Source organism: Uloborus diversus, chromosome 2 (genome assembly GCF_026930045.1).
Source record: "Uloborus diversus isolate 005 chromosome 2, Udiv.v.3.1, whole genome shotgun sequence".
In the NCBI taxonomy this organism is placed as follows: Eukaryota; Metazoa; Arthropoda; class Arachnida; order Araneae; family Uloboridae; genus Uloborus; species Uloborus diversus.
In genome coordinates this window covers 65,212,897-65,236,492 of record NC_072732.1, presented here as the reverse complement: position 1 = coordinate 65,236,492, position 23,596 = coordinate 65,212,897, and the positions used below count along the sequence as shown (strand labels likewise).

The following is a 23,596-nucleotide window of genomic DNA, read 5'->3' as shown; positions in this document are numbered from 1 at the left end:
AGTAAAGGCAAAGTTCTGCTTAAAAGAAGATGAAACAAAAATTTTAGGAAAATTAAGAAAATATTTAGCTATTCATTGTATGTGTTAGATATCAACATGCAAGGAACAGTTTATCATAGCATATCATAGCAAATATGCCACTTAAGTTCAGTGAAATCCCGTTACAATGAATACTGATACAATGAAATATCTGATTCAATGAAATAAGTTTTAAATCCCGATTGAATTTCCATTACAATGAACAAAATTTGTGGTCCCTTGAAGTCCATAGTAACTGGATTTCACAGTATAGAATCTGAACTAAATGTCAACAATATACCTTTTAGTGCATCATTTGATTTATATACATACAAGCTTTAGTAAGCAATGACTCAAGAATGTTTTTAAATTTTTGCTATGTTTCAGTAAATGAATTTTCAAAAATCTTGATACGTTTGATTTCCTATGCTAGAAATTTCAGTTACTGTTTATGAATTTCAATCTGCTTGTTCTTCTCAAACTGTACTGATTCGCAAGTAAAATGTTTGCATAAAACTTAGTCTATAAAAAAAAACATTACTTAAAAATTAATAGGGTTTTTGTTTCTCAGGAAAGGGACGATAATCTACTCACTATATATTTACCTTCATTTTACTGTTTAAAGTTTTTAAAATAATCTTATTTATGTACATGTTTTTCTGTTTTTCAGGGCAGCATATTTAGTTGTTCTCAAAATTTGCAAGCTTTTATTAACTACAGTTGGAAAATGCATTGTCCAAGTTGAAGCAGAAACAATTCATTCACACAGTTCTCCCGGTTCCCTGTCTCCATCATCACCCAGTTCTGTAATTTTGACAGGCAGAGCATCTGTACTACAGCAAGCTCTTAGCCATATACCTAACCCAAATACAGAATTCATGCTGAGAAATGTATCTTCGAGACTTGCGCAGTTGCTTCATGACCAAGTAATTATTTTAATTTTTTATTTCTGATAATGCAATACATGATAAAATGTATCTATGTATACCTGTTTTCTGAAATTGGAAACTCTTGGGGCACATATATAATGTCAGGCCATCTTTTGTGATGAGAGTTGCCCTTAAATCTTTGGGAAGACTTTCTGTCAGTTGCTATAATATATACTCTAATCAACTTTCAGCTATTCATGAAAGCTGACTATGTCAGATTGTTTTCATTGCTCGGCTACTAAAATTGTAATTTTTATGTTTTTTTTTTAAGTACTGTATTTTTTTTTTTTGGAATGGGGTGGGGGGAGGGAATACTTATATTTAAATACCATAAATATGAAAAAAATGAAATTCAAAAAGTGAAGTAGAATAATATTAATACATTACTAGAATTTGATTAATTTAAAACTGCTGAAAGATTAGTATAAGTGTTAAATATGATTTTGTCTTTTTTAATGATATTTTTAAAAAACACAACAGTTGATGCCTGGAAATTTAATGTTTTTAGTAAAAAACGGGGGAGGGGGTGACCTTGAAAAGTTTGAGTGTTTAAAGAGTGATCTGTAATAGACACAATGTGATATGAACCGTCAAATATGGCAGAGAAAAAACACCAACTAAGAAATGATAAAAACTATCTGTGGGTGCCAATTCCAGACTCGTATTTGTTCATTTATATGTCCACTGGGTAGTCTTTACTAATAATAAAGCTGAAAGTCTGGATGTCTGTTATGCGTTTAGCACCTGGACGGTTCAACCGATTTTCATGAAATTTGGCACAGAACTAGTTTGTGGCATAGGGGTGAGCACCTCGAAGCCATTTTTCGAAAATGAGATTTTGTTTTTTTTTCAATTCCAATTTTAAGAACATTTTACCGAGCAAATTATCATAACATCTACGAGTAAATTACCAAATTATCATAACTTGGAACCGTAACATGGGCGAGCAAATTGGCGAGAAATTCATCATCCATTATTTGTAAATATACAGGCAAATAAAAACTTTTAATTTTCTACTATGGACAAAGCCATGCGGATACCGCTAGTAAAATATAAAAGCACAGATCTAATATTACTCAATTGCTCCATATATAGTGTTGTAGACTGTCATTAAACAATTGCAGAAATGACAGCAGTCTTAAATGTAGGATTCTGAAATTATCAAGTTTTCAACTAAAAGGAAGTCTAGAATACTCTTACTTTCGCTGACGGATTCAGGGAAGCCAGATGAGTTCTTTGATTTTATGTTATTTACTAAGCAGAATGAAGAATTGTATTAAATAAATTACGGGTATTGCAAATTTTATTTTTACATTATTAATAATTAGCACTATTTGTGCATGAAATTTTGTACTATTAAGGAACTTGTGAACAAAAATTCTATTTTTGTGTGTCTTGCAGGCAGTAAGTCACAGGCCTGATTTACCAACTGTAAAAGCTATTTTAAAAATGGCATGGGCATCATCCTCCGGTTCCATGGACTTAATTCAAACATCATATGAAGAACTGCACCAGTTGGAAGAAAAAGTTAGTTTTTAAATAGTTTGTGTTTGTGTTGCTTTTTTTTTTTAAATTTGAAAGTAGCAAGTTTTTAATACTTTCCCTTTTAATTTTAGGTATGCAAAGTTATTGATCCTGAAGAAATTTATCTATGTCGGGAAGCTTTGGAGGTACTTACAATATGCTTAGCATTGTGTCCTGAAGCCTTGGATACATTAATGAAAGAAAAATCATGGCATTTTTTCATTATTGATTTGCTTCTTATATGTAAAAATCGGTGAGTTTTAAAACTGCATTCTTTCCGTTACATTAAAAAAACCTGTAGCTCATTTTTGTTTGAAATTAATTATTTTGTTAATTATAAGATCTTATAATACTCTAACTTTTTTAGGCTTAGCTAAAATTCAGGCACTACTTTCTTCATTAAATCTGTTAGTAAAAAGCGAAGGAATTGTCCCACAGTTTTCTTTTTGACACCATTGAAAAAAGGGACATTCTTTACTCCAGATTTAACTCGACCTATAGTCGAAAAATTAAGCTTCTATCTCCAAAGGAAGAAAAGTTAAAAGCTGTTAAAAATCAAGTTAAAATAATCTCATTTCCATTAAAACTATTGATGTTTTATTTGGAGTTGCCATAGTTGCGTCTTTTTGATTCGCAAGTTTCTTCTCTCTTATTCACAAACTTTAAGGGTTTTGATTTTAACGGAAAATCTTAGGCTCAACTCAATTCAAGCCCCGAGCTAAAGAGCAAATTATATTGATAGAGACCACGAATATGAAAGTGACTTTTCAAATGTACAAAACTGCAGTTTTGCCATGCTCAGGAGCTCCTTAGCCCTTATGGCTCTCAAGTTATTTTGAAACCCGAGGAAGAGGTGCTTTTTGATCCAAAGGCAGCTCATAATGCGTTTTTAGTCTCTTTCTTTCTGATTGACGATTTAAATCTTTGAGAATCAAATAAGATTGAGAAGCAATTTTCAGGGATTGGTGAGCATTAGCAAGCAGGGAGCAGAGCCCCCTAGTTTGTTAAAAAAAGTACAATTAGTGATGTGCGGTTATGCACTGATGCATATCTGTGCACCTTTTTTCCTCAAGGTCAAAGTTTTGAATCTTAAGTTATTAACCACAGGATGAACTTCCTAAGCTTCTGTGTCTGTAAAGTTGTTTATTTTAAGTAGCTTGAACTTTTCTGCCACGCACTCCATGCTATGTAAAATAAACAACCCTATAGGCAAAGATGAAGTCGTCATTAATAACTTGACTCCTTTGCTTTTACTCATTGTCTTGAAGTCATTAGCGTAGTGTAATCATGATTTCAAGAAAAAGTCTTTGTTTTTCTAAATTGATACTGCTAAAAGCTTAAAAGCTATTACTTAGCGTTTTCTATTTAATTGCTAAAATTGAATGTTAAATGAAAATCAACTGTGTTTTTTGGTATTGTGTTGTTCACTGTCGCCTCAGATTATACAATCAATGGGGGAGGGTGGGGGTCGGACATAAAATTTTTTATTTTATAACCAATTTATGTACTATACATTTTAAAATTAATAATTGTTTTTTACATTGCAATGTTGTTTGTTACAAAAGATTTTTTTCTACTAATAATGAAATCATTTGAAATTGAGTTGTGTACATAAGTAAATATTTTAACTATTTTTTAATAGTTAAAATGCTGTATTCCTTCATTAAAACCTAAGTTCTTGATTAGAGAATAGTTCAATATGTCTGGTTGTTAAAAGGTTTTAATTTGTTTTACATAAATATTTATATTATTTACATAAGTAAAACTGCATTACTTCTATATGTTCACCATTACTAGTTTTTCTTGCAGCAAAAATTATATTGCTTGAAAATTCAGTTCGAAATTATTTCCAAATTAACTTTTTAGTTTTATCATGATTAGATATGTCTTTATGAGTGGTTTTAATAATTTTTTAGAATTCTTATGTTAACTGGTTACTGGAAGTAAAGTATTTGTTTTAGATTTCCTATAATATTTCTTTGTAGATAATTTAATATACTATTTTCACTTTTCATAATATATATTTATATCTTTTTATAATATATTTTTAGTTAACAGCTTAAAACGTTTTAAACACTGCATTTTATGTAAGATGCAATGGTTTTCAAGTAGGGCAAAAGAAGGAAACCATTATCATTAGTAACGAAAATCAGGGAAAAGTAGGGGAAGTTTTTTTCATAGTTCCTGTTGCCACCCTGGAATATGACTATGGCAGTGAAAAGTGGTGGGAAATATCCAACAATTGTGCCAGATTTTGTCATTTCCTGTACCATTGCAAGGGTGCCCATATGCAAAATTTTAAGGGGGGGCTCAAAAATTTTGCCCATGGTTTAGCAGAATATTTTCCCCATGGAAACCGATTTCAGTACAAATTAGAGATATTAAAATTTGACATTTTAATAACTCATTCATTCATGGCTGGAAAAGAAATTTTTATGCATTTTTGCAAAGAAAAAACACTTAAATCAAGGAAGTTCTCATTTCTAAGGGGGGGGGGCCTTGAGCCCCCCTCCCCTGCCCCTTTATATGGGCGCCCTTGTACCATTGTATCATTTATTTTGCAAAAACTATGTAATTAAAATCAGAATTTGAAGCTAGTGTTCATTTATTGTCAGTACTGCCCACACAAAAATTGTATTTCAAGAATTTTTAAGACTACCCAAGATCAACCAATACTGTATATGTGTTTAAGTTTTTGTAGTCCTTTCAATGCTTGACTAATTAGAAGTGTTTCTTTTTTTTCTCAGGATTGTTCTAATTTTGTTGTATATTAATCATTTATTTCTTTTTTCATGCTTTTTCCAGCTCAATCCGAATCTGTGCTGCTGATCAATTTTTGCTTATTGCTACAAAATGCTATCTTGGTCATCAGTGCCTTGTTTTTTCAATCACTTTGCTGTTCACGCAACTGATGGTATGAAAAAAACTTATTGAACACTTTTTACAATATAAAAACTATGATCATTGTAATTTCAATTAGAGGAAAGGTAATCTATATTTTAGTTCCAGTTAAAAGTGTATGAAGCTGCTATACTCAACCTGCAGCATCTCGACCTTCTGCAAGTTATCTTGTAAAGGCAGTTAAAAAATTGACAAGCATGAAAGTTAACTCTTTCTTTTGTCTTAAGTACTCCCGAAAAATCTTTTTTGCACAAGGAGTTGGGGTGTAATTTAGCCTGGAATCTCTGGTGAAAAGACTTTTATTTTCAATAAATTTTTAATTATTTTCAGTTTGACTAGTGCTTTGGAATTAGGCTACATCTCTTTATTTACAGATTTTATTTCATTTTTGATTGCTGTTCGATACTAAATTTCACATGCCCACTAAATTGAATCCTTTTGAACTGAAAAGTTATATTTAGTTATCTTCTATAAATAAATTATCAAAGGTGTGTTTCTAGAATCTCTTATATAATTAAAAACTGAGCGTATCTATGTATGTCCAAGCTTCTTCTCCCGAACGACAGTGAACTGACCATCAAACCAGGTATCAATGGATTCGTAATCTTCCCGTCTTCATGTTTGGCTAATTAACATAATCCTCTGATAATAATTAGCGGAGATATCAATTAAAAACAATTATGACTCTTAGATTTCAAAATAAAATCCCTATTTTTCAAAGGCTTTCCTCCATTCAAATTATTATTCAGTGCTTCATCTCAACTTTCCGTAACAATGATTTTATTAAAATTTGTAGCTGTAGCATGTAGGAAATCGTTAAATGAAAGATTTTGAGGCTTTTCCTGCAATCGAGGGTTTTTAAAATGTTTACTTTTTGGGTATTTTTCCGCAGTCTACCACAAAATTTTATTTTATTTATTTAATTTATTTTTTTGTTCAAACCTGATTGTTGAACACGCGTCACTATAGACACAACTATTATTTTCAAGGTGCACCGTGCAAAGTCGGGCAACGCAGCTAGTCATTATTATAATGAAATATAAACTCACTCTACTGTTGACTTCACTTTAATAATGAAACTAAAAATAATTTTTTACTAGAGCAAGAGATTTACTTCTGCACCAGTCATATTTCAAATTCAATGCGAGTGATGTATTGTTAAACAGTGTTACATCTCTACATATACACATCTCTTATATCCATCAGCTGAACTAATGTAGCTCTAAGTTTTAGTTATTTTTTAATTCATTTCCTCTTAGTTATGAAGAGTTGGGAGGGGGGGGGGGTAAATATGTGTTTTTCAACCAGTAAATACTATGCTATGTTCGCATACATTTCAAAAGAACAGCATTTCAGGCAGGAGCTGGCAATCACTTCAATCAACAATTAATTGATCACCTTGCTCATAGTGCTACTTCTCCCCCCCCCCCCCTTTAAAGAACATTTTAGATCATGATGTGGTTTAAAACAAAATGCTAGAAATAGAGATGTTTTTGCTAAAGATGCTTGTTCATGACCAAAAGAGAACTGTTATATAAAGTAGTTTAATTTCTTTGTCCTCTGTTCAAATGTCACATCAAAGACTCATCTTGTTCATTGTCTGACTGGCTGCTCTCATTATCTCAATTATCTCACTTTCTAGCTTAGGTAGGATTTAGCTTACTAAAGAAGAATAGCTTGTAAAGAATATTTCTAGATTTTTTTTTTTTTTTTGCAGGTGCCATTTGAAACTTACCAATATGCATGTGCTAGTAAAGAGGAGAAAAAAATTATATTCTAATGCAACTTGTTTTTAGTGACCTAGATAAACTGAAAATGTGTATATATTTTATTGGCTGGGTAAACAGCTTTTAATTACGTAACGCAGAGCAGCCGCACTTAATCGGTTCCTGAGGTTCTACCATTCACCATCTTAGAGTGACTGTACTACCAAGTGGATAGCCCAGAAATTGTGTCACTCCCTAAAAATAATCATGCCAATCCAAGACATTATGTCAGGAATAAAAAATAAAGAAATACCTATATACAGAAAAGCAAAATAAAGTAATACAATGTTGATTTTCACTCTTTTGCATTGAAAAAGGTGTTCCTTGTAACCCTGAAACACCTGTATACAATTCTCTAGAAATATTACACGGTTCAATGTTATAATATTTTCATTATCTTTTCATCATTATGTCCTTCTCAAAGCTTACTTAAATTAATCCCTTTTTTCAATGCATTTATCATGTTTTCCTTATGACAGTGGGATCTTCTAATCAATAATCTAAGAGTGAAGAAGAGGCAATACAACTTCTGACATAATTTAAAAAATGAGTTCAGCTTGGAATAGCAGCTAATGTTCCAAATTTGAGAAAAGAAGGCTAAATTCAAAACGGACCCAAGTAAATAAAATGAGTAACTAAATAAATCCTTAAGTATTTTGAATAGAAAACTGAAAAATAGCAAAAAAAAAGTAACAATTGTAGCCTTTGTTATTTTTTTAACTGGCAGTGATTATTATTTTTTTAAAAAATAATAATCACTGCCAGTTTGAGCAATCCCTTGCAGAGTACCAACCTGTGTGTCTTCCTGTATCTGAATAAATCTACATGTGTATTGCACATAAATGTTGCCCAATTATCAATTTAACAGCTATCAAATCATCTGGCAATGTGTGTTCTGTTAAAAAGTAGAAGGTACAGTAAAACATGATAAGTTGACCACCCTTTGTAAGTTGAGCATAAAACTGCTCCACCTTAAGTGGTCGACTTACACTGGTCTTACTATATTCAATTTTTTTAAAAAATGAATATACATGCTCTTGTTAATGAACCCACACCATGTAATATTAACAGATATTTCCTACACAACACTAATTTGCTGCAATAACAACTCAAAAATCATTATGTTCGAGATATGGCATTATATCAGCAAATTTACACTATTGTTATAATTTTCAATAACCAACATTGTGTTGATTATTGTGAAGTGTCTATTAGTTAAATCTTATGCTGCATAAATAACTCGTGTTTTTTATTTTTTTGTAGTCCACTGTCAAAGAATATGCAAAAAATTCCCATGAATTTTTCATACTGTTGTGCCGCTTACTTAACTATGCCTGTAATTGCAATTGTCCTTTGCCAACTGCCCAGAATCTACTAAACAATGAAATTGACTGGCTGAAAAGTGTTAGGGTAAGTTATTTACTAATTTGTTTTAGTGTTATAAATTCAGATATACTTCAGATATATAACTGAGAAAGAGTTAATGATTCCGTATGCAGTATTTTTTGAACAGCTGCTGATCCATTTAGGGCTCTCACTCTTAAAAGTTTTGGCTGTATTTACTATAATACATTAAAAAACATAAGTTACATATCAAATGAAAGTGCATATAATGTTCTTTAAAATAAGCTATTATTGTTATTTAATTGTATCTAAATTTAAGATCTCAAAAGAGTAAGATTTCTGAAAGTTTCATGAAAATCTCAGACTGTCAGGTTAAATGCCCTGTTGAGTTTATATGACTAGAGTTGTAAATTTTTTTTTGAAAATCTGGCAGCGGAAAAAGTTTTCTACTGAGGTTTCTTTTCTTTCTTTCCTTTTTTTTTTTTTTTTTTAAATTTTTATCTTGAAAAATAGAACAATTGGATTTCTCTGATAAAAATAGGAATTTTGAATAATTATATTTTCTTAGAGAAATTTATTTTCTCAGAAACTATAAAGTGTTAAACATTTATATAAAAATGTGCATAAAATCATTCTTTTCATTATAAACGCTTTTAGCTCAGAGTTAAAAACTATAAATAAAGTAGGTTTTGCACACATAATATGCAAATAGTGAAATAAATGTCTGACCAAAAAATAATTAGTTTTATTCCATTTTTTTTTAAATTCATCAGTACCCATGGCATACTCAAGGGGATTTCCAGGGAGTCAAAGATCTCTCCCCCTCCCCATCACCCTCAATTTTTTTCCATTGTCTAATAATCCTGTTTATATAGTAGTCATCTCTTTATGCACTGGTAATTCCATGTGACAACAATGTTGAAAATTCTTTCATTACTTGCATTTCATCTACATGACTGTATCGCAGATATTCTTTTGATGCAGCTTGAATTCATTTACATTTAAATTATAAAATAAGATTTTAAATTTGTATTGTAAAAATGAGAGATCAAAACCATAAAAGAAAGCAAGTCACATTATAGTTTTTTGTGAAAAACGTACATGAAGATGAAACACAAAATACTTTGGAAGAGAAAGAATATTCTCTGCCTTCCACAAATAATTTGCCATCTTTTCTTTTTAAATTATGACACACACATACACTCATAATTATTTTTTCTAATACACTCATAATACACTCATAATTATTTTTTCTGGCAATTTCTTTATTTGTTATCAATTTATTTGGTTTACTAATACTAATTTTTTTTAAGGGTTTTTGTCCCTGACGATCAGTAAAATCAAAATATGTTTGGCTGTGTTTTGGATTGATATGATACAAGAATGGTCGACTTTAGACCCTGGACCTCTTCTTGAAAAATTCATGTGTGCTGGCACTGATTGCAGTACAGTACATATATGCAGGCATGCAAGGAAGGGGAGTCAGAAAACGCCATCCCCCAGAACCAGTTTCTACTTTTAGGATAAAAATCAGGAAAAAAATAAAAAACCCACGTATAAGTAGAGTTTCTACTTTTGAAAAAAAAAGAAAGTTTTGCCGCTAACTTTGAATTAAAACATTATAAAAAGAAGGAAAATGAAATGTAATAAACATTTTTATGCTAAAAAATGTCTGATTTTTATTCTTTTAAACCAAAAGGGTTTACTTTTGCAATCACGATTTTTGTAAAGGGCTCAATTTTTCTGTTACTATTTTTTTACTTGTTGCTTTTATTTTGATTTTATATAAATAAAACTTTATGCTGTAGCCATATTACATCATTCTTTAATAATGAGCATTAATTCCTGACTCAAAAAAATTCGCACATACGGCGATCCCCGCACTTTTTGCATACTCGGCCGTTTAATGTAATCATTTATTCTTCATTTCACAGTCAGACCATGTAAAATCATAGCAGAATGTTTAAGTATTTACTTCTTTAGCATCTGCTTAAAAGGGGTGGACTAAAATCGAGGAAAATATTCCCGTTTTCGAGTGTTTTTTGCTAAGAAAAAGGCGGGGGAAACTTTTGGAAATTCTGCCCTGTGTATAAGTCAAACCCCTAACTTTAAACCTCTTTTTTGTAATAAATTTCTTGACTTATACGAGCGTTTATACTTTATATAAATTGAGGCTCACAAAAGAAAAAAAAAATTTAACAAAAATTTTGTTTCAAATATTTATTTATTTAATTTTTACTAAAATGTTTTTGAAATGGTTCAGTACTTTTGTTGGTTCAGCACTCTGATTTAATATTTTGTAATCAAATTTTATAGTGTGTAGGTAAGAGAATGTGTGTAAGAGAAAAGTGTATGTAAGAACTTTGTTAATATTTCTTTTCCCCTTTTGTTCCAAAGCTATCCTTTTTTTAAATCAAACATAATCTGAATATGCTGGTATTATTGTAATTTCTATTCATTCAGTTAAGAGAGTTGTGTACAATGTATCACTTAAAAGATGACTAGCCATGCCAAAACAGTACAGACTTGCAGGAGAAAAAGAGAATGAAAGAAGATCTATACACTGGTATGGAAGGACAGCTGGCTGTTTGAAATGCCTTTAATTAAGTTTTTATTTTCGAATTGGTTACAAGATGACTGGCTCATAATGATTTTAACCATAGCTGTTTGCTGCAGCAATGCAAGTTATATTGAAAGTACTGTATGTGTTAAAGCATTGCATATTTTATTTCTTTAATGACTTGTGGGGGGATTGATCTGAAATGTTGTACTCAACGTTGTTTTTCTTTCTTTTTATAGAATAAAGTTCTTTCCACTGGTGACAGTCAAGTTGATGAAGCTTTGTTAGAAGGTCACTTAGGTGTAACCAGGGAATTAGTTTCTTTTTTGGGCCCTGACAAAAAGTATGAAGTTGGTGCGGACCCAAACATACCCAGAGGAAACCTCATAAAAGTAAGCATTTCAAACTCTGTTTTTTATGAAATCCAAGGATGTTGTGCTGTTGTTCATGACCTGGTAGCAAGATGCGAAAGGTTCCGAGATCTCTCCTAAAGTATTCCTGGCGAGAGACTTCTACCATCAAAACGCAAAACTTCTCTTTTTTTTGGTGTACCTATTTCGAAAGCTGTTGAATTTTAAAAGAAAATAAACATTAGTGTATGAATAGAGATGGGGATGGTCGTAAAAAGAATAGAAATGCTGATTCCTCGCTGTTACTACTTGTTTCCTCTTTAGAATCCATCAAACATCTTCAAGTGCAAGGTTCTCCAGTTTATAACTCATGAAATCAAAGTCCTTGCGTGCTCCAAGGAGCAAAACCATCAGTTCTCAGAATCCTGGCTCTAATCAAGTGTTACACTTTGGAAGAAAACTATTCATTTCAGAATTAAATGTTTATGCACCACACCCAAATTTTAAAACTAACAGTGAACTTCCAATATGCTTGATTATACTTATTCAAGTTATCCTTATATTATCGAAAAAAATTTTACACAATACAATACAAACTAAATTGACTATGACTTGTACTAAATAAAGACATTTTCATGAAAAAAAAACTTATTTTGAATAAAATTTTCATATTTAGTGTAAATTTTAAAACATTTTATTCTTGGGAATTTATGCATTTTTTTTTTTTTTCACATTGTTTCTTTTGTAGGAGCTTGTAGAAGATTTTATTTTCCCTGCTTCAAGAGTGGTTCTACAAGTTCAACGTAGTGGGGGTGAATTGCCATCAGAGCAGGCAATACCTGTTTGTTCATCATCATCTTCACTTGTAGCTGCCTTTGAACTACTTGTTGCTTTGTGTACCGGATGTGCTCCCAATTTAAGGCTTCTTGTAGATATGTTGTGTGAAATGTTTTATTCAGGTATTTTTACCTTATTTTTAGTTATCTTTTCCTTATGTTGAATTTTCTATTTTTCTTAATTTATTTCTTAAAATTTCAATAAAAAGTTAATTGAACTATTAGTAAAATATGTTTCTGAAGATACGTTTCTGTAATTCTAGAGTTTATACAAAATTTAATGAAAATAAGATTCTGTTGTTCTTAAACTCAATCAATAATTAAAATCAGGTACTTCACACTAAAAATGTTAAAATAAGAGCAACATCAATAAGCACAAATAAAAACATTAAAATAAGCAGACCAGTTTCGAGGGCAACAGCCCACCACATTAGTGCCTATCAAAGTAGAGACTCCCTTGTAAGAGTCAAGTTTAAGTACTTAAGAAACAGCTCCAAAACCAATCAGGTTTCACCATTTGCTAAGATTGATGACTGAAATATTAGAAAATGCAAATTCAATCCCATTAAGTAAAATTGAAGAAACTTATGGGACTGTAGAAGAGGCATTACAAATAAGATTTTTATGTTCGTAAAAAGCTTCTTAAAAATCCAACTGCAAAACTATGGTAGGTTTGAAAATAATCTTGGGTTCTGGAAATTTAAATTTGACCGTTATCTCACCAATATTTTGCACTTGGATATTTAGGACTTAGAACTTTCTTGTTTTTTCAAACAGTTAAAATGTTCATCAACCTCAACTTTGAAGCCTGTGTTGTCCTCCCAATATCTTCAATGTGATATTTACTATAAAATTTGTCATAAATACTTCAATAATCAAATGGTTTAAAAAGGTTTAAAAAGGTCTGTTTGTTAGTTGGTCTTAAAATAACTCAGAAATCAAACTTAAAAAGTATAATGGGCCAAGGTAGTCTGATCTGTAGGGGCTGAGCTTGAAACTGGAGCGTCCGGGGTTCAATATGATGGAAAGTTTGTGGAAAGCAGTGTCAATGATTTGATAAAAATAATCTCTCTCAATGGCTACAATCTTTAAAAAATTGAGTTCTTCATTAAGAAGAGCAAAATTGAATAAATATTGATTGCACTGTTGACAAATATATAAAATGTTGCATTATTTTGCTTTTTGGAATGGCGAAATCGCAAGTATAGATGGATACTAACTGCAATGGTTTTTAGAAAATTCATTATTGTTTTTAGAAATTAGCTCGTCCAAAAGACTTATTGTTTTAATTTTAGCAGTGAACTAGATATTGGAATCGATGAAGTTAATTGAATCAATAATATTAGGAGCAATGTCTGAGGTTCCATCTAAAAGTATTCCATTCAACATATCTGATCCTAAGTGGGAAAATTGAGTTATTTAAAAAGTTCTGTTGAAAATAATCTATATACAAATACAAAATACAAACAAAAGTGACGACCAGCAACAGGCTCTGGGCCCAACTAGACTGGTCCTAGTTAATTTACAATCCCCAGTGAAGATCAATGGCCCTCTTAAAGCTATCTACTCCCTTGCTCATTACCACCTCTTCCGGTAAACTGTTCCAAGGTTCCATTACCCTGCTAAAATAATAATTTTTCCTAACATCCATGTTAGCCTGAGATTTAAATAGCTTAAAACAATGACCCCTTGTCCTGTTTTCAGTGCTAAACTTCAGCCCCGTAACATCTTTCATTTTAATAAATTTAAACAACTGAATCATGTCCCCTCGGTCTCTTCTTTGCTCAAGACTGTACATTTTTAGCCTTCTAAGCCTGGAATCATAGTCTTAAGTGAGAAAGTCCATTTATTAGCCTTGTAGCTCGCCTTTGAACCCTTTCCAATACATTAATGTCTTTCTTAAGATAAGGAGACCAAAACTGAACAGCATACTCCAAATGAGGTCTTACCAAACTTCTATATAAGGGCAGAAGAACTTCTTTAGATTTGTTTGAAATAGATCTATTGATAAACCCAAGCATCTTATTGGCCTTGTTACTAGCAATGCTGCACTGTTGGCTAAACTTTAAATCCTGACTTATTAAGACCCCCAGATCAGTAACTTTGTCTGCCTGACTAATGACTGAAACTTGCAAATAATAACTTGTACACTTATTTCCATGCCCTAAATGTAGCACTTGACATTTCCCAACATTAACAGCCATACCCCATTTATCAGCCCACTCCGTAAAATGATCTAGATCCCCTTGTAGCTGTTTTGCTTGTTCTTCATTTTCTACAGTCCCGATAACTTTGACATCATCTGCAAAGCAATTCATGTTCCCAGAAATATTTTTGTGAACATCGTTCATAAAAACAATGAACAAAACAGGCCCTAACACTGATCCTTGAGGAACCCCGCTTAAAACCTCACTCCAATTAGAATAATTTCCCCTTACAACTACCCTTTGTTTCCTTCCGGTCAGCCAGTTTTTTACCCAAATGAAAGTTTTCCCTCCTATTCCTATATCAGCCAATTTGCTAAGTAGAGCAACATGCGGTACCTTATCGAAAGCTTTTTGAAAATCAATGTAAACAACATCTACAGGCTTCTTATTGTCCAAAGCCATGGTAACTTTATCATAGAAATGTAATAAATTAGTTGCACAAGATTTACCTTTCCTGAAACCGTACTGAAAACTAGTCAATAGATTATTATTCTCTAGAAAATTTACTATCTTAATTTTAATCAATGTTTCAAAAATTTTGCAAACCACCGAAGTTAGACTCACAGGTCTATAATTTCCCGCACTCCCTTTAGACCCTTTCTTGAAGAGCGGTGTAATGTTAGCCAGCTTCCAGTCCTCTGGCACTGTCCCCGAGTTATAAGAAGCATTGAAAATATTTACGATTACATCTGCTAATTCCTCCACACATTCAACTAAAATTTTTGGATAAATATTATCAGGTCCCGGAGCTTTAGTCTCTTTAATTTTTTTCAAATGAAGTAAAACGTCATCCTTGGAAAATACAAAGTCCTCAAGCTGTACTATAGCTTGTGTCTTGTTGGTGTCAACTGTTGAGATACAGTTATCGTTAAAAACACTCGAAAAAAGTTATTAAGAACATTAGCAATATCACTATCGTCCTGAATTAAAATTCTGTGCTCATCAACCAGTGGCCCAATATGACTATTTCGAACTTTCCCCGAATTAGCATATGCAAAAAACCTCTTGGGATTTCTGTTTATGTTATCTGCCAGTCTTTGCTCCAACTCTCTTTTCTGAATCCGTACCAAATACTTAAATTTACGCCTTGCCTTACAATATTGGAGCCTATCTGCACTGTGACCAGTTTCTCTAAACCTATGAAAAGCAGCTTGCTTGTAATTTAGAGCGTCTTTAGTTTCCCTGGAGAACCACGTTGGCCAAATTTTTGTGTTGACACCCTTTCTACTAAAAGAAACATGATCCCCAACCGTTTTCGCTAGCTTTTCCTTAAACTCTGCCCACTGAAGATTCACATCTCTATTGTCCAATCCAGAAGAAAAAACTGCTTTCAAACTCTGCCGAAGTGCCACAAAGTCAGTATTTCTGAAATTGGGCACAAACCTAAAATTCTCTACTTTGTGCATATCAAATTTAATCCCAAACCTAATACTGTTGTGGTCACTGTCTCCAATGTGTTCCCCTACACACAACCCCTGAACAGAACCTTCCATGTCGCAGAAAACTAGATCCAAAATCACGTCCAGTCGAGTACCCTGAGTTACAATTTGATCTAAAAAACAGTCATCAATTACTTTCAAAATTTCCTCTTCTCTGCCATTACTATGGTAAAAATTATTCCAATCAATTCCTGGAAAATTAAAATCTCCCATTATAATGACTGACCCCTTGCTTGAAATGTCACTAATAATACTAAACATCTGTTCATCTTGACCCTGGCTTAAGTTGGGTGGCCTATAAATGTTCCCTAAACGTAGTTTACTGCCCCTATTGCTCATCAACTCCAGCCAAATCATATCAATCTCATTAGGTTTATCATTAATTACCAATTCATTGCAAGTTAAAGTGTCTCTGACATAAAATAAAACCCCACCACCTCTTTTACCTACTCTATCTTGTCTAAACAAATTATACCCAGCAATAGATAATAAATCATCATCACTTTCGGTAGCCCATGTCTCGGTAACTCCAATAATATCCAACCTCTCTCTATTGTTATGCTTTTCAATTCTTCCATCTTGTTCCTAATACTACGAGCATTTGTATAAAAAACCTTAAGTAAGCCCATCTTACCTTTATTTAATGCTGCACCATTATTTGAATCCCAACTGTTAAAATCTTTTCTCTTACTAGCCACCCTATTTCCATTTCTACTAAAATCCCAATAATTAGTACCCATTCGAATTCTGCTCCTTAAAGCATGCCCCCCCATTCCAACTTAGTTTTTTGATTCTGAATCCTCTAAAACCAAACCACTAACCATTTTGACTCCCGTAGAGCTCAGATGCAGGCCATCCCTAGCAATCCAATCGCGTTTACATTTACTCCACTCATCAATAAACCTGATGTCATGATGCGCGCGATTAATTTTGTCAAATTATACGAAAACCAAAAAAAAAACGATTTTAGGCCGTGGAAGTGGAAGCATCGCTGCCGCGCATAACCTCAGACCAACGACTGCCTTGAATGCCCAAGAACAAAAATTTAAAAGAGACTTACCCGGGGGTGGTGTTTGTTGACGATAGAAAACACAAAATTAATTACCACACATTCTTTATTCTACGTTACTTCCAAGCAGACATGAAGACAGGCACTAGGCATGGTGATCACCAGAACATTTCACATAGTAAAAAAACAAATGCGAGGAATCCAGACTTGAGAGTTCAAAAAAAAAGGGCGGAGCTGGCAGGGGTTGCAAAGTTCGTTAACGGTCAAAAAAAACGTAGAGTTCACGCGGAGGGTGGTGAAGTATTTAATTGTAATGTACGGAGGACGGACAGTTCATTATGGTGGGGTGTAATTCAGGGATGACTTATTGTTGACGATTTCCGTTGAAGGCCAATGTACGTTGAGACAAAAAAATGGCGCTGGTTGTAATCTCCATGGTGACAATGTTGAGCTCGTCGCACGCTTAAAAAGGAATCGAGGTACTTTCAAGGTAATTGCGGATCCATGCCGTCACCTCATGCTCATTTGATTATCGAAAAAGTAGTTACATTAAGGGGACGATTCAGGTGCACTCTGCGTGCCGCCATCATTCAGACAGGTGATGGATCACCTACGCTCTCATCATCGGCTGCGACGAAGTAACGGTCTTGATTATTATATTGTAAACATATATGAAAAAAATAAAACGTTCACCTCATGTTGAGGTCTTAACAATTTCGCGGCGAGCAACGGCCGTCCCCAGACGCCGTGCACCGATGCATCATTATCGCCATCGTAGAACAAAAACCGGAGCCGCAGAAAATGCGACCGAGCGGACAGAGAGCAGCAAGTAGAGTGAAGTGGGGTGGAAAAATGAATCGGCAAATGAGCGATCAGATCCGGGTACGCGGTGATGCGCGGGAACCAATGAGTGCGTTTGGCGCCCAAACAACGAAGGGAAGGGGACGCTACGCCATTTTAATGGCCGACAAGAAGATGCAAAAAATTGGATCGACGCTTGAAAAAGTGACAAAAAGTTAAACGATGGGAAAAGTGAATAAGTCATATTTTGATATCGTAAAGTGTGCGAAATTTAACGGGGGAACGCGGGGAAAACGTGGAATGCACAAGAAAATAAAAAAACAACAAAATGGGGGAAGAAAACGATTAAAATGACCGAAAACATGGGAAAAATGTAAATGGGTAAAAAATGTGATATGCATTATCACACCTGATACTACGCTTAACGCAAATTTCGTTGAGTACCAGGTTCATACACCTAGCCCGTTGGTTTAACCAACTCCTATGCACTCCATATCTGGGAAGCAAACCAACCACTTGGACATTTGCCGAACAGTTGGTTGCTTTGTCCAACAGGGAATCCCATTGCTTAGTAAACTCATTGTTGGTACTATGGCCTACATCGTTAGTTCCCACCCGCAAAGTAACTACATCCTCTTTATTAAATACCCCCTTCTTTTCAGCAACCCTATTTACATCTCTCACCCGAGCCCCTGACAAACAACATCTAGCCACCTCACGCACCATTGAATCTCCCAAAATTATACCCTTTGTTTCCCAGTCTGTTGCCTCAGCAATAACTTTCCCCTTTACGTCTGGAATATTCCCACTATCTAACACACAGATAATGCCCACCTCCTTTTTACTAACTTCCTCCTTTACCTCTGGAATATTCCCACTATCTAACACACAGCTGATGCCCACCTCCTTTTTACTAACTACTCTCTTTCCCTCTGGAGTGTTCACCCCATCTACACTCCTACAGCCTAATGCTAACTCACCCTCCAAAGTAAGCACCCTAACTCTGATTTCTGAGAGTTCAACATAGTTAGTGCAAATGAAAGCCTTCTCAGACTCATCCTTCCCCTTAAACAAGCAGAACATCTGACATAGGTCACAAGAAATCCACTTGTCCCCTTTACCACTTTTAACCTCCTTCATTATGCATATAACCCCCATTCTAGCTCAAAATGATACACTTAAAAGTCAATACAAAAATGCAAAATTGAAGAAAATAAAACTAATTATTAGAATTAGAAAGCATTGGAAGTAAAAGGTACAAAAATTACAAAATCCTAAGACAAGCAGTAAATTAAAATAAACAAGTTACACACTAACAGAGCACACAGGCTTAACAACAAGAAATCAGCACATTTTAGGCTTAGCTTTTATATCAATCTTACTAAAACTTTATAAAACTTATTAATCTGGTTAATTCTTTTAAGCACCCAAAACTTAGTATTTACAGACAGGTAAACATGTTGGGATGTGCACATGTGTTTTTAACATAAAAGCAGAACTTTCAGAAATTCAAATTATTGCTAGTGTAGTACTGGAACAGTATTAAATCTCCTGCATTAGAATGTGTTTCTAGCACAAGGTGTAAGGGGGACGTAAGAACTGTGCAGAATGCTTCGTGTGTTTGTGTGATAGCTCTCTTCGTAAATATAACAATTCTAAAATTTTCCTTTTCCTTACTGAATCCATTAAAGCAGTATATTGTAATTTGATTATAGTTGACTACCAATGCAATAGCAGTTTTATAATAAAACTTCAGCTCGGTGAAAATCCCATACATCTTCCTCTACCGCATGAAAAAGGCATTTCTGGAATTGCACTACTATGACATTTTTCAAATAATACTTGTATTCCTTACATTTCCTGTAAATTAGCCATACTGGTAACAAATCATCCTATATATATATATATATATATATATAATATTGCAATATGGCAAAAAAAAAAATTGTATTTATTGTTAAGACTGCATAATTTAGTTCATTATAGGTACTAAATTATTTGATACAAATTCACTTCTTTATTTCATAATGAAAATTGTAGACAAAAACTTCTTCATTGCAGTTAATGATCAGCCCTTAACAGAATGGGAGTATTTACCGCCTGTTGGTCCCAGACCCACTAGAGGATTTGTAGGTTTAAAAAATGCTGGTGCCACATGCTATATGAACTCTGTGTTACAGCAGTTATATATGATAGAAGACATTCGAAATGGTATACTGTCTGTCGAAGGAGCTGCCACAGATCCAAATGAAGATTTTTCTGGGGAAGAAAGGGTTGAAAATGAGGTAAGAAAATAATATAGGTGTTAATTACAGTAGAGAACCAATTATCCGGGAAGTTCGGGACCATCGCTATCCCGGATATCTGAATTTGCCTGTTTTCTGGATCGCTAAAAAACGCTATTGGCCGATTATTTGTAAAACTTAAATTACTATAATAAATAGTTATGCATATTAAAATAAGAAGAAAACAGTTTAGAAATGTTTATAAATATCGAAACATTAAAAACTAATGGTGAAAGAATAATTTAAAAACCAAAAACTTAAGTTATTCGTAATACCTAAGACCCTTACATTCTGTTTGGAAAAAAAAATCCACCGCTTTTCGATGTTTTAAAATGAAGGGAAGGGCAAAAAAAGTTTTCGAACCTAAATGTACGATTTTTCTACTATGGTGTATAAAAGAATTCGCTTTCATGATCATCTTTTTTTTCTTTTTTAAATTTTCTGTAAAGGTTTTGTGTTTGCGATTACGGTAGTTATTGATAACTAATGCTTTTGCATTTCGTTAATATCAACATAAATTTGATTTATGAGTTCTTGCAGCGTTATTAGTCTTGCGTTTAATAGATTTCTAGAATTCACGATCAACTAACTATCCGGAAAATTTGTGAATCTGGTTTTCGGCGTTTCCCGCACTTTCGCGACGTCACTTGCGCTAGCATTAGAATGCGACAATATTCATTTCTTTAGCTTTCAGTTAAAATAAGACGAAAATTTCAGATATACGAATGTACTTTATTATCGAGAAAATATTTCGGAAATTTTTCTCCGCATAAAGATAATCATTTGAAGTTGGTGTTTGCAAACATTTTCCCGAGTTATTCGTGAGTAATATGGTGTTTATTAAGAAATCGCAATCGCTCAATATTCTTTTTGGTATTTAAAAAAAAAAAAGGTTAATTTTTCAAAAATTTCCAAAAATGCTTATTTTTAAGAAATGACGGGAAAATCGGGAAAAAGTTGCCGGTTTTCTGGTTTCCCGGTTTTTTGGTTCCCGGATAAAAGGTTCTGCACTGTATTTAAGTTTGTTTAGAATTGCTTGTTTTTATGTAAGATTCCCTGATTTATGTTGGTCCCAAAATACATTTTTTAAAAAAATCTAAAAATTTTATTCCATTTATTAAAATTAAATGAAAACTTGGTACTTACATATTAACGCCACCTCAGCTACAGATTTGGCTGTTCTTAAGAAATTTGGCAGTTCTTAAGAAATTTTGAAAAACTTTTGATCTTAAATAAAATGTTTTATTTTATGATTTGTCGCCAAAACCTCTCAAAACTGCCAAATTTTTAAAAAAAACGCCAAATCTGTAACTGAGATGGCCTTAATACTACGGTACAGAAAGCCCTATACAGGTTTTTATTTTAAGAGGTGTTAATCAGTGTTGCAAGATAGCTATAGCCATAAAATCTCATGTATAGCCCCTGATATTATGTTGAATGTTGATGATGCGTAATTTTTTCCTCTTGAGAGTGTTGCTGGTCATAATTAGTATTCACTGGCCTACTCAGTATTAAGTTTCACAACTCACTATTATGAGCAGTAGTGGGCACAAGGTTTAAGTTAGGGTATAAAGGTTTCATACTTCAAGCTTTTAAAAGACATTTATATTTTTTATTCGTTAAATGAAGTATTTGCCCCCCCCCCCCTTAAAAAACATGCCCAAAGAAGTTTTTACAACTGCTTTTACAAAAAGTGTAGTTGCAGAAAGCAGCAGCTGGTCTACTCTTCAGAGTGTACTTAAGCCTTTCTCAAGCTTTCTATACCTGTATGGCAAAGCTCCTGCCATGGTCCTTTTTTCAAAAATGTAATAAGTGAAATTAATGCCCCCCCCCCCCCGAAAAAAAAGAAAGCTGCTGGTTACCAAATATGGCTATTCTTTTCTATTTACTTTTCAAAATTTGCCTTTGAAGGCAGTTATGGTTTATTTTAAGATTTGGCATACTTGAATTTAATAGTACTATAAGACAAATCTATTGTGCACCAAAGGCAGTTAATAACCAAATATTTTTAACAATATTTTTAAATTAAACATTTTTAGCATGTTACACAATTGCTGTGATTAATTTGTGTTGCTTCTTCTCCACTTTATATGCAGCATCAAGGGATTTCAGAGTCTGAAATTGAAGGCTGTGAAGATAAAATTTCTAGAGAAGAAACACGAAAAGAATACAATTTAGGAGTTTTGAAACAAGTTCAAGCAATTTTTGGACATTTAGCATGTAGCAAATTACAGTATTATGTACCTCGTGGGTTTTGGAAGCACTTTAAGTAAGTTTCCCTTTTCAATGCCCTTGTGTGTTTGCATTGCTAAGAGACTTGAATCTTGAATAATATTATCTTGGTTTCTGTGCTTTTAGATTGTGGGGTGAACCTGTTAACTTAAGAGAACAGCATGATGCTTTGGAATTCTTCAACAGCTTAGTTGATAGTCTGGAAGAGGCCTTAAAACTTCTAAATCAACCTTGTATTTTATCCCAAATTTTAAGTGGCTCCTTTGCTGATCAAAAAATTTGCAAAGATTGTCCTCATAGGTATGTTTAATATTTGTGTTTGGTTTTGGAGTTTGAATTTATTATGCGGCATTTTTGTATTATGGAAAATGTATATTGTGTAATTAAAATTATGAGTGTAATGTGGAAACCTCTATACATAGAAATGAATCTATTGTAAAACTTTTAAATTAATCATATAGGCTGAACCAACCAGCGAATGAACAGTTCTGTTTTTTGGAAAAATGAGATTTCAAAACATTTTTCTTAGATAAACTCGCAGTAGTAACTTTTATATGTATGTATCCAGAAAGAAAACAACTAGAAAATGCTGTGTTTATCCACAGATTGGGGGGTTTTGATTCTCTGGGTCGGCACACTTTCTCATTTCACCCCTTTTATCACTGACTCAAAACCATAAACGTTCTCCCAAATTTTAGAAAATAATTAAATGTATCAGCTAAAAAAAATTTTTTTTTTTTTTTTGGGTTATGTGCTAAATGCTATAGTTTAAAGATGTACGAATTTTTAAAACGAAATTATTTATTCCTGGACAGTTATTTTCACTTAAATAATAAAATTTTACGTTTTAACTGGTATTTTTACAAAAATAAGGGGAGTACATATAGGATTCCCTGACTCCATAAAAAGGTGCTATATTTAATTTGCTTTCAGAATAACCTTGAAAAAGAAACCAGTTAATTTTCAAGTGTTTGAAACCTTGAAAGAATTTTAAAGGTTTCTTAACCAGCTTCCAATTAACCTTAAGACACGAATGTTTTTTATAAAAACTGGTAAAATTGATCTTTTTTTTGGCAGAGGATGAATATGTACAGGTATATAGTGTAAGTTATTTTTTGCAATTTCAGTTGTGTATGGAGGAAATGACTAAGGGGGGGAGGCAATAGTTTTTTGTTTTCTTTTTGAAAGAAATCATGTACAAAGTGTAAACCAATTGAAAACATATTTGTTTTAAATTTCAAAATATTAAAATCAAATTGTCATACTTATAAGCATAGGAATGGCTTTTAATGAAAAGGGATATACGAGGTCTGATCAAAAAGGTCCAGGACTTTCTCAATAATTCTTTATTAAAAATTTTTAACAATTATTCTAAATTATCACCTTCAAAGTATC

General features: G+C 33.0%; 1 protein-coding gene across 1 annotated transcript in view; it reads left to right on the top strand.

Annotated features, from left to right (window-relative positions):
- LOC129235206 (probable ubiquitin carboxyl-terminal hydrolase FAF-X) overlaps positions 1 to 23,596 on the top strand; it is a gene marked incomplete in the record, with an annotated part of 111,185 nt that overhangs the window by 56,298 nt on the left and 31,291 nt on the right. The window contains 10 exon segments of the mRNA XM_054868913.1: positions 689 to 944; positions 2,349 to 2,474; positions 2,564 to 2,724; positions 5,277 to 5,385; positions 8,402 to 8,548; positions 11,282 to 11,434; positions 12,141 to 12,351; positions 19,746 to 19,969; positions 22,066 to 22,238; positions 22,328 to 22,501. Coding sequence (XP_054724888.1) covers positions 689 to 944; positions 2,349 to 2,474; positions 2,564 to 2,724; positions 5,277 to 5,385; positions 8,402 to 8,548; positions 11,282 to 11,434; positions 12,141 to 12,351; positions 19,746 to 19,969; positions 22,066 to 22,238; positions 22,328 to 22,501 — 1,734 coding nt within the window.